General features: G+C 39.3%; 1 protein-coding gene across 1 annotated transcript; it reads right to left on the bottom strand.

The window, feature by feature from the left end:
- Positions 1 to 7,670: 7,670 nt before the first annotated feature.
- MIS18A (MIS18 kinetochore protein A) lies at positions 7,671 to 13,584 on the bottom strand. The gene is made up of 5 exons (XM_078388936.1): positions 13,271 to 13,584; positions 12,145 to 12,211; positions 11,028 to 11,150; positions 9,537 to 9,630; positions 7,671 to 8,714 (listed from the first exon to the last, which is right to left on the bottom strand). The coding sequence occupies exons 1-5, from the start codon at positions 13,467 to 13,469 to the stop codon at positions 8,634 to 8,636; spliced, it is 564 nt and encodes a 187-aa protein (XP_078245062.1). The 5' UTR covers positions 13,470 to 13,584; the 3' UTR covers positions 7,671 to 8,633.
- Positions 13,585 to 13,672: the final 88 nt, after the last annotated feature.

Genomic DNA, 13,672 nt, shown 5'->3' with positions numbered 1-13,672 from the left:
AAGATCGCTCAACATTGGTCACTTGGGGCTGATCTAAGCCTTTTGAAAGAATGCTGGTTCTTTTCTTATGGACTGCTGTAACTTTGAAGTGAATCAACATAACTGATTAGTTTGGAATCCTGATTGAAGGCTCTTACATTAAAAAGGCTCCAGTCATCAGAAGACTGAGGGGCTATCTGACTGGTAGAAGAAATCAAAATTCTGCAGAAGAGGGGAACAAAAAAACTCCTGTAGCCTCTCAAATTTCTGAGCTTCATGTAGAAAAAAGATCCTTTTTTCCCAGAAGATCGTCTTTTCTTTCTCCTCCATGTTGCAAGTCCCTGCCTCTCCATACTGCTTGCTTTTAACATTTCATCTGATGAGGGGAAAGTGTTCCTGAATGCTTATGCATTTTTGTGTGCCTCTGCACACTTTTTGTACATTATTCATTGGCCTAGAAAAGCATCGCCTCAATATGGATTTTGGAGTTGCAGTATTAAAAAGGGAGTTATTTAGGCAGAAAAACAAAATTGCACATGTCAAGGCTCTTAAGAATTATTTTAAAGGGATGAATCTTCAAAGTATATAAATCTCATAAAGAAACGGAAACCAAGATTTACTAATTACTCTCTTTACCTGCAATTTAAAAGATTAATGCTTCTCAGTTATGCTGCTTTGAGATGGCTTGGAAGGATAATGTACTGCCCTTATGTGCAGGAACTTACAAAAAGCTTGTAAGACATTTTTAAAGGATTCAAAGAACAGCGGTGCCCCGCATGAAATTGCTGTCTTGTGAAAACATTGTCTTGCGAAAACTGTTTCCCCATTGGAATGCATTGAAACCCATTTAATGCGTTCCAATGGGGAAAAATCGTCATCGTTTTGCGAAGATTGCCCATAGGGAAGCCATTTTGCGAAGCGCTGATCAGCTGTTAAAATGGCTGCCCTGCGAAGCATCAGTCCAGAAAACACCTGTTTTGCAAAACGCCGATCAGTGCCAAAATCGTCTTGCGAGAAACAGTTTGCGAGGCACAGACCCAAACATCATCCAGTGAAAATTGCCCATTGGAAACACTGTTTTGCGAATTGCTATAGCGATCACAAAACCTCATCGTCATGCGGATTCATCGTTTTGCGAGGTCGTCGTCTAGTGGGGCACCACTGAAACTGTTAATTTGGAAGCAGTAGCTGCAGCCCTAAAATAGCTGCACAATACTATTTACAGCTACAATGGAACAACTTGTACAATCCTCAGTGCAGTGGTTAAACTGCAGTACTGCAGTCAAGACTCTGCTCATAACCTGAGTTTGATCCTAGGCTCAGATAGCCAGATTGAGGTTAGCTCAACCTTCCATCATTCTGAAGTTGATAAATTAAATTCCCTGCAATGCGTAGCCTGCATAATTAAATTGTAAACCACCCTGAGAGTGCTTTAAGTGCTATGGGATAGTATATAAGCAGCACACTTTGCTTTTCATATATTTTTAAGATGAAGGTCATATGAACAGTGCAAATGCACAGAACTAGGACATTGTATAACAACCTATGGAATTCCTGTTTAAGTGCAAAGAATGATGGGTAAATGCTAGCTCAAAATCCCCTTTACTAGTTGAATCCAAGACACCCAATTTCTCTGATCCCCATTGTCTGCTAGACCTGTGGTGGGCAGGCCAGAGGGCCTATTTTTTCCCCTCTGGATTCACCAGGTGCTTCATGGACTACCAAAAATATTTAAACCCCAAAAGAACAGAACCATGAGTTGTTGGAAGCCCACTTGCAGTTTTCATAAATGGGTATTGGAGATTGTTCAATGGTGGAGGGTCAGTTTAAAAGAACAATTGCAGTTTTTGGAATAGTGGTGGGCTGAGGATCTCCATTCAAAAATATCTGGGGACTAGGGATATATAGAAGCAGCTTTGTAGCCCACATAGAATCCCTTTGTCCACAGCTACATTGTGTCTTCCTGTAATTGCCAAAAAAAGCTGCTCCTTAGGATTAAGGGGTTCTCCAAAACTCTCTGGATCGGGGATAGAGTATGGAGGCTCATGGGAAGTAGGTAAGAAGGGCCGTTGAAAACGTAATGACTGAGTGATTAGTAGCAATTTCCGTAAGTGGTAAGAAACTTGGAAGCAGCCATCACGGGAATCCAACAAGTGTGGGAGTGGAGATGTAGACAGGAAAGCAGCATCTGTTGGGTTTCTGCTGATCAAGCAGGTGTTGGAGACACTGGTCCCTTATTAGACAAATGTGCTGGATTGAGTAATATTAGGCCTCACACCATCTCACATTAAATAGTAGCAGCAATGGTACACAGTACGGATGTTAATGTTAAGTTGCTAGCAAGCTGGTAACCTTTGGTTGTTGCAAATTCCTAACATTCTTTTAAAATGGTACCCACGTCCTTGTGGAAATTACTGTTTTAAGAGTACACAGTGCATCTTTGCATTAATGCAAAAAAAGAGGAGCCTTTTTTTTTTTTTTGCACTGGCAGAAAAGGTTCCCTTCACAAACTCTGGCAACTCCTCAGACATATCTACCACCCCACCTCATCCACACATAGCTAATTTTAGAAACGGGGACAGTCTTATAGTCTTCTCATTCACCTTCCACTCAAGCAGTATCCTTTGTCCCCAAAATTAGGTGGCTACAACAAAAGAAGAGCATCCGACAAACATCCTAACAGTAATTTCCAATGGACAGGGCTACTCATACAACACAAATGATGGAATCGTAGAATAATGGAGTTAGGAGGCGATAGGGTCCAACCCCCTACTCAATGCAGGAATCTAAATCAAAGCAGATTTAACAGATGGTTGAGCAATGTTCTCTTGAATGTCTCCATAAAATATACTTGTGATCAGAGCCTGGAATAGTGACCTTTTTTTACCGTTATTCCCCAAAATCTACAAACAGCATGGACACCAGTAGTCCAAAAAGCTAACATCCTGTTTCTAGCTAATTTGTGAAAGTGAAGTAGTACTAAAACAAGAAAATATTTCAAGCAATTAGTTCTTTTTTTTTTTTTTTTGCAAATTACTAAAGTTGCTTTACATTTCTAATACTCTTCTGAAATGTCAACTGGAATGCCACACTGGCACTACTGAATGATGGCTGCAGGTTATGCCACATGTGATTGGTTAATAATTGTGTGCCATCAAGTCAATTCTTTCCAGGTTTTCTAGGTAGAGAATACTCAGAAGTGGATTACTGTTTTCTTTTTCCAGAGGCACCCTGAGCCTGTGCAGTTTGCCCATGATTACAAAGACAGTCTCTTCTCCCAAATGGCACAGTGGGGAATCAATCCTTTGACTCCATAGCCTCTTACGTAAACCTCTGAGCTATCCATTCAGTTTATAGTAGTGGTGCCTCACTTAATGGCGATAATCAGTTCCAGAAAAAGCACTGTTAAGCGAAAACATCGTAAAGCGAAAATAAAAAGCCCATTGAAACACATTGAAAACCTTTCAATGTGTTCCAATGGGCTTAAAACTCACCATCCAGTGAAGATCCTCCATACGGTGGCCATTTTCGCTGCCTGTATAGTGAGTAATCCGTCCCTAAATACAGTGGGGAGCCATTTTATTTACCCGGTGGCCATTTTGAAACTGCCGATCAGCTGTTGAAAAAATCATCATTTTGTGAAGAATCGGTTCCTGAAGCAGGGAACCGATCATCGCAAAGCAAAATTCCCCCACTTAGACCATCACAATTGCAATCGCAAAAAGATCGGCGTAAAGCAGATTCGCTGTAATGCAGGGCAATTGTAAAGCGAGGCACCACTGTATGCCATCAAGTCAATTCTGACTCACAGTGATCCTTTTCAGAGTTTTTTAGGTAGAAAGTACTCAGAAGTTGTTTACCATTTCCTTCTTCTTGGGGTATCCTGGGATTGTGCAGCTTGCCCATGGCTACAGAGGCTGATTCTTCTGAGATGCACTGAGGAATCGAACTCCAAACTTCTAGCTCCCCAGACAGATACTTAACTCACTGAGCTATCCAGCCAGCTTGATTGGTTAATTGCAAGTCTTATTTGTAGAAAACCTACTCTGCAGAACCATTTGTTTGTAAGATGAAGCTGAAACTAATAGTCAGAAATCCAAGTTTATTCATCTTCATCTGTTCTTTGTGACAGCTAGGTCTGAAGTCCAGTAGAACTTTGAAAAGTTACTTTTTAATATACAGTCCCAGGATCTTCCAGTCTACTATTTGAGGGACTTTGGGAATTCAGAAAGGTCCCAAAAAGTTACAGTACCCAAAAGTATTTTTCCAAGCTTTGCCTGCATTTGGTAAACCACATAAAAGCCAGTGAGCATCATTAAAGAATAAAAAAGAGGCTATAGAATGAAGCCATTATGAAAAACTGGATAATTTCATGAGAATGAACAAATATTATTTAATTTCATTAAACTGAAAAGAAATTTGTCACAAAAGAAAGAGAGATAGAGCATTTACTGTTATCTTTGAATTTGCCTGTAGTCCTAAGGAATTGATATTAAAAATTTAGAAACAGGACCAGTATTCAATCTGAAACAAAGAAGAAAATAATGTAGCACTAAGCCAAAGTCAAGAGTTTAGAGGGCAGAATACACCACCATGTGGTAGCAGTGAGAACAAATATACCAAAATGCTTAAAATTAATTTCATATATTTATGGGACATATAAAAGTACTTTGTACAGTAAAAGCTAATCTGAACTATTCTTATAATGATCACAGTAAAGTCACAGGTTACTTCTTTCTCTATTTACACTTTTCCATTAGTATTAGTGTGGTAAAATAATAAAACCATTATCCACAATCTGCCTTCACCTCTCTTATACAGTATTACGCTTCTCTACCTCCAGCTGTAATGCTATGGGAGTATTTAGATGTTACTTCCATGGATTATCTCCGTGCTTTGAGAGGAACGCCTAGCTCTCCCTTCTCAGCCATTGCTTTCTATACATAGAAAGTGACACATATACAGCAGAGACGTTCCTTCTTACATGCAGGCTCAATATATGAATAATGCTAATAAAGAACAGGAATGCCACTGCTGCAGACATGTTGCTTCCATGTGTAGAAAACATTGATGGAGAGGGGAGAGATTAGGCCCACTGTTCAATGCATGGAGACTGCATCCGTACAATGTCTGACTACTCCATATGTGTGTAACAGTAATTGAGATGGATCTAATATGTAATTCAGCCACACTGAAAGGCATAAAAGAAACATCCAAATGAAATACTGTACACAAAAGATGAAAAATATGAGGGAGGAGGGATAGCAAAAGGGAAAGAAACTGAAGAGAGATAATTATTTCTAGGTCAGTTTTCATATTCCCTCACAGTGCTAGGTTAATTACAGTTCCAAGAAAGCAGACCAAATACAGTACTGTATGCCAATATTTAATAATTGTCCCTTGCATGCTAACAACCAAGCCCACAAGATCTTCTGCCTATTACTGTATGTCAGGTTGAGTTTGTGGGAAAATGGCTCTTTGTTGTGGTGGCTCGGTATCTGCCCAACAACTGAAAGGAAAACATCCATGTCTCATCTCCTGAGAACAGTCATCCCAAGGACAGCTTGGTATATTGCTAGGTAGAGAACTGGTTTCAACCAGGCTGATGTAAGAACACCACCTGCCTTCCTGAATCACTGAAGGATGAGAACTGGTTGGCTGAAAGCGTGGAAGTCTGGTCATGGACTTTAATGAACAAAAGGGGTTTAGAAGTTACATCACTTGTCCTAGTTGACAGCATGCTAAGCTGCTATCCCGTCAGCTTTATTGTTTCCTGCTTTTCTCCAAATTTAAATGTTGCTTTTTTGATATTTGTACTTACTGTTGTAGTTTTACTAAATAGGTGATCCTATCTTATCTCCCTTAAGCACCCCAGGCGCTTAATCCATCCTTGCTTCTCAACTACTTACTGGTGGAATAATTTGGGAGTTAAGTGAGTATGATGGCAGTACTATCATGCTGGGCTGGTGGGCTTGGGAGTGCACAGCTTGGTGGATTTTTTGCTTTCTGGTAAGCACAGCTGAGTCATAGCTAGACTGATGTGTTGGAAGCTCAGTTTTCAGGCAGGATCTGTAGTCAGTACTACAGGTTACCCTACCTGGATTCATACTCCAGGAAGAAAGGGGTAGCATGGCAGAGTGGGTGTAACAGAACTCGGACAACTGTGACACCATCATTAATTGCAACTGCAATTTGAACAACTGAAGATTTCAAATCTGCTACTTCTGATCACAGTGTGGTTTGCCCTTCCTTAATTTTATTTGCACCCCTCGCCACCTCTCTCATATAAAAATACTAGCATTCTCTTGATAAAATGAGGTAGGCTGTTTCTTCTGCAGTTGGTCTCTGCTCAAATTAAGAGGTCCAGATCTTAATGACTTCATCCCCTATGCTAAAAGGCTCAGTGGAGTGCAGACATTTTATTGGAAGATATTGCAAGAAACCTGCTCTAAGATCCTTTCCTTTTCACAGAATGATTTTATATGAAACAATGCAGGGGCCAGGAGAAAACTTTTCACAAACTTTCATGTGCCACTTAGCAGGGGACGTGGTAGCGTTGCGGGTTAAACCGCAGAAGCCTGTGCTGCAGGGTCAGAAGACCAAGCAGTCGTAAGATCGAATCCACGCAACGGAGTGAGCTCCCGTTGCTTGTCCCAGCTCCCGCCAACCTAGCGGTTCGAAAGCATGCAAATGCAAGTAGATAAATAGGGACCACCTTGGTGGGAAGGTAACAGCGTTCCGTGTCTAAGTCGCACTGGCCATGTGACCATGGAAGATTGTCTTCGGACAAAACGCTGGCTCTATGGCTTGGAAACGGGGATGAGTACCGCCCCCTAGAGTCGAACACGACTGGACAAAAATTGTCAAGGGGAACCTTAACCTTAACATGTTGTTTTAGAATCTAAGCCAGAGGTGAGGAAATGCAGTCTTTCAGCCCTGGAGGACTCCCATCAGCTCTGGGTATTGTAGCCAGTGGTGCACATTCAAAGTCACAATCTCTCAACATCTGGAGTGCCATATTTTGCCCTTTTAATGCAAGTCAAATTGCTACTGACATCCAGGAGGCAAAGTCTTCTAAGAATGACCTGGTTTGCTTAGACTTTCCTAGTTCTGGATTTTATACTTTTTGGATGATATACGTTTCATTGTATATTGTTCAGATATTATTTTATATAAGTGATCCAGAAAACAATACTAAATAAATACTATATAGTATTTAAATAATAATTAATTATTTTCATTGGTATTAAACCTGCCAATATACTATCTTTTCAAAACAACTCAGGAACAAAACCTGATAATAAAATTGTTCTCCTTTAAGATATCATAGACTCTTCTGCTTTTCTGTAGATGAAACTATGTTTGCTTGACAACAGCTAAAGTTATAACTATATATAAGTACCTGCTCTGCAAACTTTTTGTTGATGAAAGGTTCTTCTTTTTAAATTTTGAAGAAAGAGTAAATAAGGATAAAGCTACATAATGTGCCCCAATTATATGAACAGAATGTCCTACAACATTATGAGAATTATGATGACTAATGCTACCTAGGTTATTTGGAACATGAAAGGCATTGATATTTGGCAGCCAGCATGAAGCTTCAATTGTAGGGAATGAGGTGACTATGAAAAAGTACAGCTACAACAGTTCAACTGAGTTATACATTCCAGATCAATTACAAATCCCTGTGCTTATTGAAATATTTACATCACTGTTTATTTACATTTATTCATGTATCTTAACTAAATTGCATTCTTAAGATATTAGAAAACAGTTCCTTCAAATTAATGCATATACAATTTCAAAATGTTCAAGCTCTGCAATATTTTCAAGTTATTTTACTGGCAAAAATAAGGTTGCACTTAAAAAAATTGTCCAGAATTTCAGGAAGGTCTAAACCTTATTTTCAAACATTAAGTATCATAGGATATAACATTTAAACATGTTCAGCTAAAGTATGAAAAACTGCACAAATACAGGCTTCAGCAATTACTCTGTACACTATACAAAAATGACCCACTAGCAGAAGACTGAATAGCTCCAAACATTTATGGAAGGTTCAGGTACCATTCCATTGACTTATTGGGCATCTAGTCATTCCAGATACCACATTCTCTGGAAAAAACAAGTTAGCTACACTCCTCCCTAATGTGACAAAACAAAGTCAGCCATAGTGGCCCAAATCCTGTTGCTTAGCGTAGTAAATTACATTAGAGTAGTTTCATTAACACAATGTGGATTCAGTGAAACAGTCTTCCATAAGTTCCACTGATTCAAATGGGCCTACTCCAACTGCAACTTACTTTAGCATAGTAAATCACAGAATAGGCCCATTGGAATCAACAGAGCTTAATGGAGTTGCTAACTCATCAAATCCCCACTAATTTAATTAGACTACTGTGATTTATTAGGCTAAGTAATAGGATTTTGTCCTATACAAATATAGAAGCAGAAGGTAGGATGAACATTTCTTCTGAATAGAATTTCTGAAGAATGTTATCAATTACCCTGAAGTGTTTTGCTTCCTGAGAAGCCTGACACCAAGCATGCTTCATGTTTTTAAATGTACAATCCTTCTGTAAATTAACAGACTTCCTAATAAGTATGGCAAGACTATATTTCAGTATTAATGTTGGTAATGCTCATAATATTTTTCAGCCAATGTGGTGAAGAGATGCAAAACTTGATTCAACAACAGACAATCGTTGCTCCAATGCTTTTAATATTGTTTCTGCCTGTTAAATAAAATAAAAAGACTATTAGTCTACATTTTATACTGGAATAAAGAGCATTAAATTTTTAATATCCTGGGACTACATTCCCTCTTTTTTTTTACCTAATGATCCACAGTACGTGCAAAGCTCTCCTCCAACACCATATTTTGAATAAAGTGAATAAAGTGATTTCTTCCCTGTCAGATTTCTAATCAGTTTACATTAATATTCATTTAAAAAGACAGATACCAAATCCATGAAAATATATAAAGCAAAAAAGCAAAGTGTGCTGCTTATATACCACCCCCTAGAGCTTCAAGTACTCTCTGGGCAGTTTACAAGTTAATTATGCAAGCTACACATTGCCTCCCCTCCCCTCAGCAAGCTGGGTACTCATTTTACCACCTCGGAAGGATAGAAGGCTGAGTCACCCTTGAGCCGGTTACCTGGGATTGAACCCCAGGTCGTGAGCACAGTTTTGGCTGCGATATAGCAGTTTAACCACTGCACCATGACAATATACCTATTGTTGCTCCTGCCACATCAAGACGCCATCAGTAGAATCTAAAGAACCTCTTTAGCATTTTGTAATGAGTAACTGGTCAGGAACTAATATAAATACCACCAACTAATGCCATGTGAAGAGATTAGTAATTTCATGCACAACCTGAATATGACAGTATTTTCTAGTCATAGCTAATTTTTGCTAGGGTTTCTGACCTGATTACCTTAGTTCTGAATAAATAAGTGGGATTTTTGGAAATAATGGTCTCTACATAATAATCTTTCCCTTTGCTGGGTGGGAGAGGGAAGCAGAATTTGAAAATAGAACCATCATCTTACCCTTTCTAGTGATTCTTCTAAGCTAGCCCGACTTTCAAGTGTAAGAGGTTCTTCATCAGTTTCAGCTTTCTGTTCAGAAGACCCTAGAGTATAACTTGGACATTGGACAGTAATAAGTAGCATCAATAAAACCTTGAAAGTGTCTCAGCTGAAGAGCCATTTACCAGTCAGAGCAGTTACATTTACAGCACAGAGACATGACCCTATAGTTGGCTGGATTTTAACTCCCATCAATACTAGCCAATATAATCAATTGTCCAGGATTATGGGAAACTGTAGTATAACCTTTTGGAGGGCTACGGGTCCCCCAAATGTACTATAACAAAGTTTCCAGGAATTTAAATACACATACTGCTTGGTTGCAGGAGGAAAAAGATCTCCTCTTGTTTAATATAGTACTGAATGGTTAAGGTTAAAATATGGCTTCCAGCTCAACCACCAACAAATTTTCAGAGTTCTCCCCATCCCCATCAATACCCATGTATACAGAAACCATGTTTTTCACCTGTAGGCAGCCTTGTTTTTCTGCTGAATTGAAAAACCTTGGACCACAAAGTCCAGTATTAGAACTAGAAGGGATGATGATTAGAAATTTGCAAACATTATACCTATGATTAGGTATGCATTTGTATACAAACCCATCATAGTTCTTGGACTATGAACACCAACAGAAATAACAAATGGAGTGCAATAGCATATATCATAAAAAATGGCATGCAGCACCTTTTGTCTCATCATGGTTGTATTACTCTGTATAATGTGAAGAAACACTTGAATTTGGAGCAATGGATATTAGGAAAATTAAAGCCAGGGTTAATGAAAATATTTAATCTGTTTTTTTAAATGTAAACAGCTGCAAACTTCTTATATCCTCATAAAATTAAAGGATTAAGTGTTAATTTCAATGGCTGGTAAAAAAAAAATGCATGGTAACTATAATTGCCTCACACACAACTATACAGCGTAATAAGCCACAACTAGAGTAACCTGCTGAATCAATGGAACCTAAGTAGGAGTTGAGTCACAATTCAATGGACCAAATCTAGTTACCATACTTTCTACTAGATTTCAGCAATGCATACTAATTTCTCTCTTAATTTTTTGCTAGCTGCAATAGATAGACCTTTAAAATCTTATCTTAGCAGAGATGGCTGTTTTACACCAAGAAGATGGGAAAGAGGGGAGAAGTGAAGAAGAATGAACAGAATTTTCCTTCAGATACCTCCTTGAATGCAAGCAAGGCCAATTCTGACATCAGACTGGCCAGAGAAATTGGGGGGGGGGGGAGGATGCTCTTTGGGGGAGGAAGAGCTGCCAAACAATGTTCCATTAGTTTACAGAACAGAAAAGTGGATCAAGTAATTACCAGCAAATTTGTCTAATATGAGAATTATTGAAAAAGCTGCCAAGCTTTAAGAGCATTCTTAAGAGCTCATTATATAAAGGATAACGAAGATAATATATTGGCAAACAAGATCTTTTCCTTCTTACCTTTCTAGAGAGTCAACATTTAAGCAAAACAAATCTCGTTTATAGTCAAGATGTCTTGGGGTACATCTGTAAATGCTTCCAAGTATTTTGTTGCACCCAGAACAAAACAAGGTTTCAAGCAGGCTGTAGAGCAAAACGTTCAGTTTACCATTTTAGACATAATTATCTTATTTAGAATTTCCTGTACCAGTGAAGCAAATTGTGCCAAACATTTTCAGACCGAAAAAACTAATGCCTCGTTACACATTTTAAAGAGAGGATATATTTCCATTAAACATATGAAGTAAGTTAAGCTTGTCAATATTTGAAATTTGTATGTATAAGCTGTTAAAATACAGTTAAGAGAATGCAGAAAAAAGGTGCCCTGAAAATAAAATGATATTTAAAAGTGAGGCTTGGAAATAGTTTACTATTGTTTTTCAAATTAATGTACCACAACAATTAGTTAGCTCCATCTAAGCAAGGTCAATAAATCATAAACAATCCTAGCAACTGAATGATGGTTTTGTTTCAACACAGATATGATGTATGCATGTCTTATGGTTTGCATTTTTTGTATTCTAATGCACTGTATTAGAACATTCAGCTTTTCCAAGATTCTAGGTTTTTTAATCCACAGGACTATCTATGTTCATATAAATTCTGCAAAAATGGTTTGTCAAAACAAAAATCGTTATCAGTATAATGGCAGCTCAGTAGCTTGTAGATTACAGAGTTACAATATATATGCAACAACAACCCAACTTCCCACTGGGGAAAAAAGTATTCTTGGATTTTTAAGTATCTGGACTTCCAAGACTGCAGATAAGATTTCTTTATAGGTAAGAGGAAAGGAAAACAAGTAGTAAGAGCTATAAATATTGGGATAAGACATTCATTAACTCGACGTTAACCGAAGCGCTCGTTAAGCGAGGCACCACTGTATTAAATACAATCAGGAATACTCCCTACTCTGTTTATTAAAGAGGGCAAGCATGTTGCATATTAGCCTTCACAGGCATTGTAAGTTAACAGTGCAAGTTAGCTTCCTCAAAATGGCGTGTTCACCACTCCAACATAAAATTCTACTACAAGATAATTTCAAGGTTCATTTGGGAGACTTTCAGGGTTTACTTACCAGCCATATTCACCTGCTTGGGTTGAAAGTTTTTGCTCCTTGTCCACTGATACATTGAGAGTCACACCTGAAAATTGAAAGATATTAATATTTATTTATTTATTTAATTATTTAATTTATATGCCGCCCACACTACCCAAAGGTCTCTGGGTGGCTTACAGCATTTAAAATACAATAAAAAGGCAAAATAAAAGGGCAAAATAATTAAAATGCAATTAAAATATATATTCTAAAAATTGCCATCAGACCTACAGCTGATATTATTTCAGTTAAAGCCATTTGGAACAGGAAGGTTTTGACCTGGCGCCGAAATGTAATCAGTGTTGGCGCCAGACGAATCTCAGTCGGGAGGGCATTCCATAGTCTCGGGGCAGCTGCCGAAAAGGCCCTTTCTCTACAAGCCCTCCCTCTTATCTCCTTACTTAATAGTAAGTAGAGTGAGCAGAATAGAAAACTCAGTGGAGAATGCAGAACACAATACTCCCAGCTCCTTTACACCATCCACAGGTAAGGCAAAAATAGGTTGATATAGTTCTGCTGGGAGGGGGGGGGAAGGACATGGTACAAATTTATTAAAATATATGAGCTACTCTTCTAGTGACACAACATCACTTGGTGAGATCTAAATATTTCAGCTCTAGTTTTACAAGATGAACAATACCTGGCAAGAGTCTACACCGTCGATCAGAGACATGTAGAATGAAAACTGATCTCACTTTAACATATCTAAATTTTTCTATTTCTCAATTAAAGCATTTCTCTCCTGTTACATATTTACATCTGAAGAAGCCACAAAAGCTCCTGCATATGTTAATGTTTCAGGTGCTGCGTCTATTTCAGCCTCCTTTCTTTTTATTTACCAAGGAGATGAAATGAGTTTTTTTTTTACTTTTTTTAAAAAAATTCGCGGACTCCACACTTCCAGTCTAAGGCTTTTCCGCCTCAAGCGGCAAAAAGTCTTGGGTCAGCCCTGACCATTAACGTCCTGCCTGAAGGAAGACAAGCCGCGAGCGCCTCCCGCTTGGGGGCAGAGAGGAAGGGAACCCCCTCCCTTCCCCCCGCGCCCCAAAAACAGCGGGAGAAGCGCGCGAGCGCCACAGACCCGGGCGCGCGCGTCGACACCCACTGTTCAGCAAGATGCAGTCGGTGTCGTCGTCGTTGGTCTCCCAGCTGAGCGTATCTCCGACGGGGCGTTTGCACCCGGCACACAGGAACACCATGGGCAGCTCTTCCGCGCCCGGCCCTTCCTTCTTCCCGACCCCAGGGGGACTCGCGGGGGACACCGCGAAGGACAACGAGCTCTCTTCCATTGGAACGGCCGCCATTCTCGTTCAAGCCGCCCGCGCCACTCGCCTCCCCTCTTTTTTGCACCAATCCCGGAAATAGCCCGTCTATACGGTGACGCTCTAGCACAAAAAAATTGCTCCTTCTCGTTTCCCTTTCTGAAAAGAGAAAGGAGTCCCGATTGTTCCTAACTTTTCTGCGCCTGCGCCTGCTCTTCTTCTGAGGCGGGGGGGCGATTCCTCGC

The sequence above is a fragment of the Pogona vitticeps genome, chromosome 3 (assembly GCF_051106095.1).
Source record: "Pogona vitticeps strain Pit_001003342236 chromosome 3, PviZW2.1, whole genome shotgun sequence".
NCBI lineage: Eukaryota > Metazoa > Chordata > Lepidosauria > Squamata > Agamidae > Pogona > Pogona vitticeps.
The sequence above is the reverse complement of the archived record's forward strand: the minus strand, read 5'-3'. Positions and strand labels throughout refer to the sequence as shown.

What these genes read in the sequence shown, in the direction of transcription:
- MIS18A (XM_078388936.1), bottom strand. Translation starts at nt 13,469, where the DNA reads ATGGCGGCCGTTCCAATGGAAGAGAGCTCGTTGTCCTTCGCGGTGTCC. An exon ending in CGACTGCATCTTGCTGAACA is followed by an intron (nt 12,212 to 13,270) that starts GTGGGTGTCGAC and finishes TTCAATTTTCAG; the next exon opens with GTGTGACTCTCAATGTATCA. An exon ending in CAAGCAGGTGAATATGGCTG is followed by an intron (nt 11,151 to 12,144) that starts GTAAGTAAACCC and finishes TTTGCTCTACAG; the next exon opens with CCTGCTTGAAACCTTGTTTT.